The 463-nt window shown below is 33.0% G+C and overlaps 1 protein-coding gene across 1 annotated transcript in view; it reads left to right on the forward strand.

Moving 5' to 3' along the window:
* Window positions 1-463, forward strand: part of LOC119581798 (cyclin-dependent kinase inhibitor 3-like) — a gene marked incomplete in the record, with an annotated part of 43,756 nt that overhangs the window by 14,467 nt on the left and 28,826 nt on the right. The window contains 1 exon segment of the mRNA XM_037929929.1: window positions 275-350. Within this exon segment, the coding sequence (XP_037785857.1) occupies window positions 283-350 (68 nt within the window).

Raw genomic sequence — 463 nt, forward strand, 5'->3', positions numbered from 1 at the left:
TCCATGCGGATAAACCTGCAAGTATGGAGTCATGCAGTGCAAGAACATGTCATCTTGAGTTATCTCTTTTTTTCTAATATGCCAGTTTCCTACAAAACTGAGCATTAATTTGAAGGAAATAATAATAAAAAACATGATTTTGGGAAACTTATGCTATGTGGTCAAATAACCATCCAGAGGTTAAGGTCGAGGACATTCTAAGTGCATGTATTACACAATTTCTTTTCTGAATAATGCACTTTCCAATATTCTTAGTCAAAACTTATCTTTCCAGGTTATAAAATGTTTGACTCATCAGACTCTGAAGAAGAGACGAATGTGGTTCCAGTACAGACATTAAAAATTGACTGGTATGTAACCTTTTCCCCAAATTATGGTGTTTAAAAAGGAATAAAGTGCATGCCAGAATATATTTCAGTTTTGTATGGTATATTTCTTGTGTTTATATTTGTATTCACGACAA

The sequence above is a fragment of the Penaeus monodon genome, chromosome 15 (genome assembly GCF_015228065.2).
Source record: "Penaeus monodon isolate SGIC_2016 chromosome 15, NSTDA_Pmon_1, whole genome shotgun sequence".
Taxonomy (NCBI): Eukaryota; Metazoa; Arthropoda; class Malacostraca; order Decapoda; family Penaeidae; genus Penaeus; species Penaeus monodon.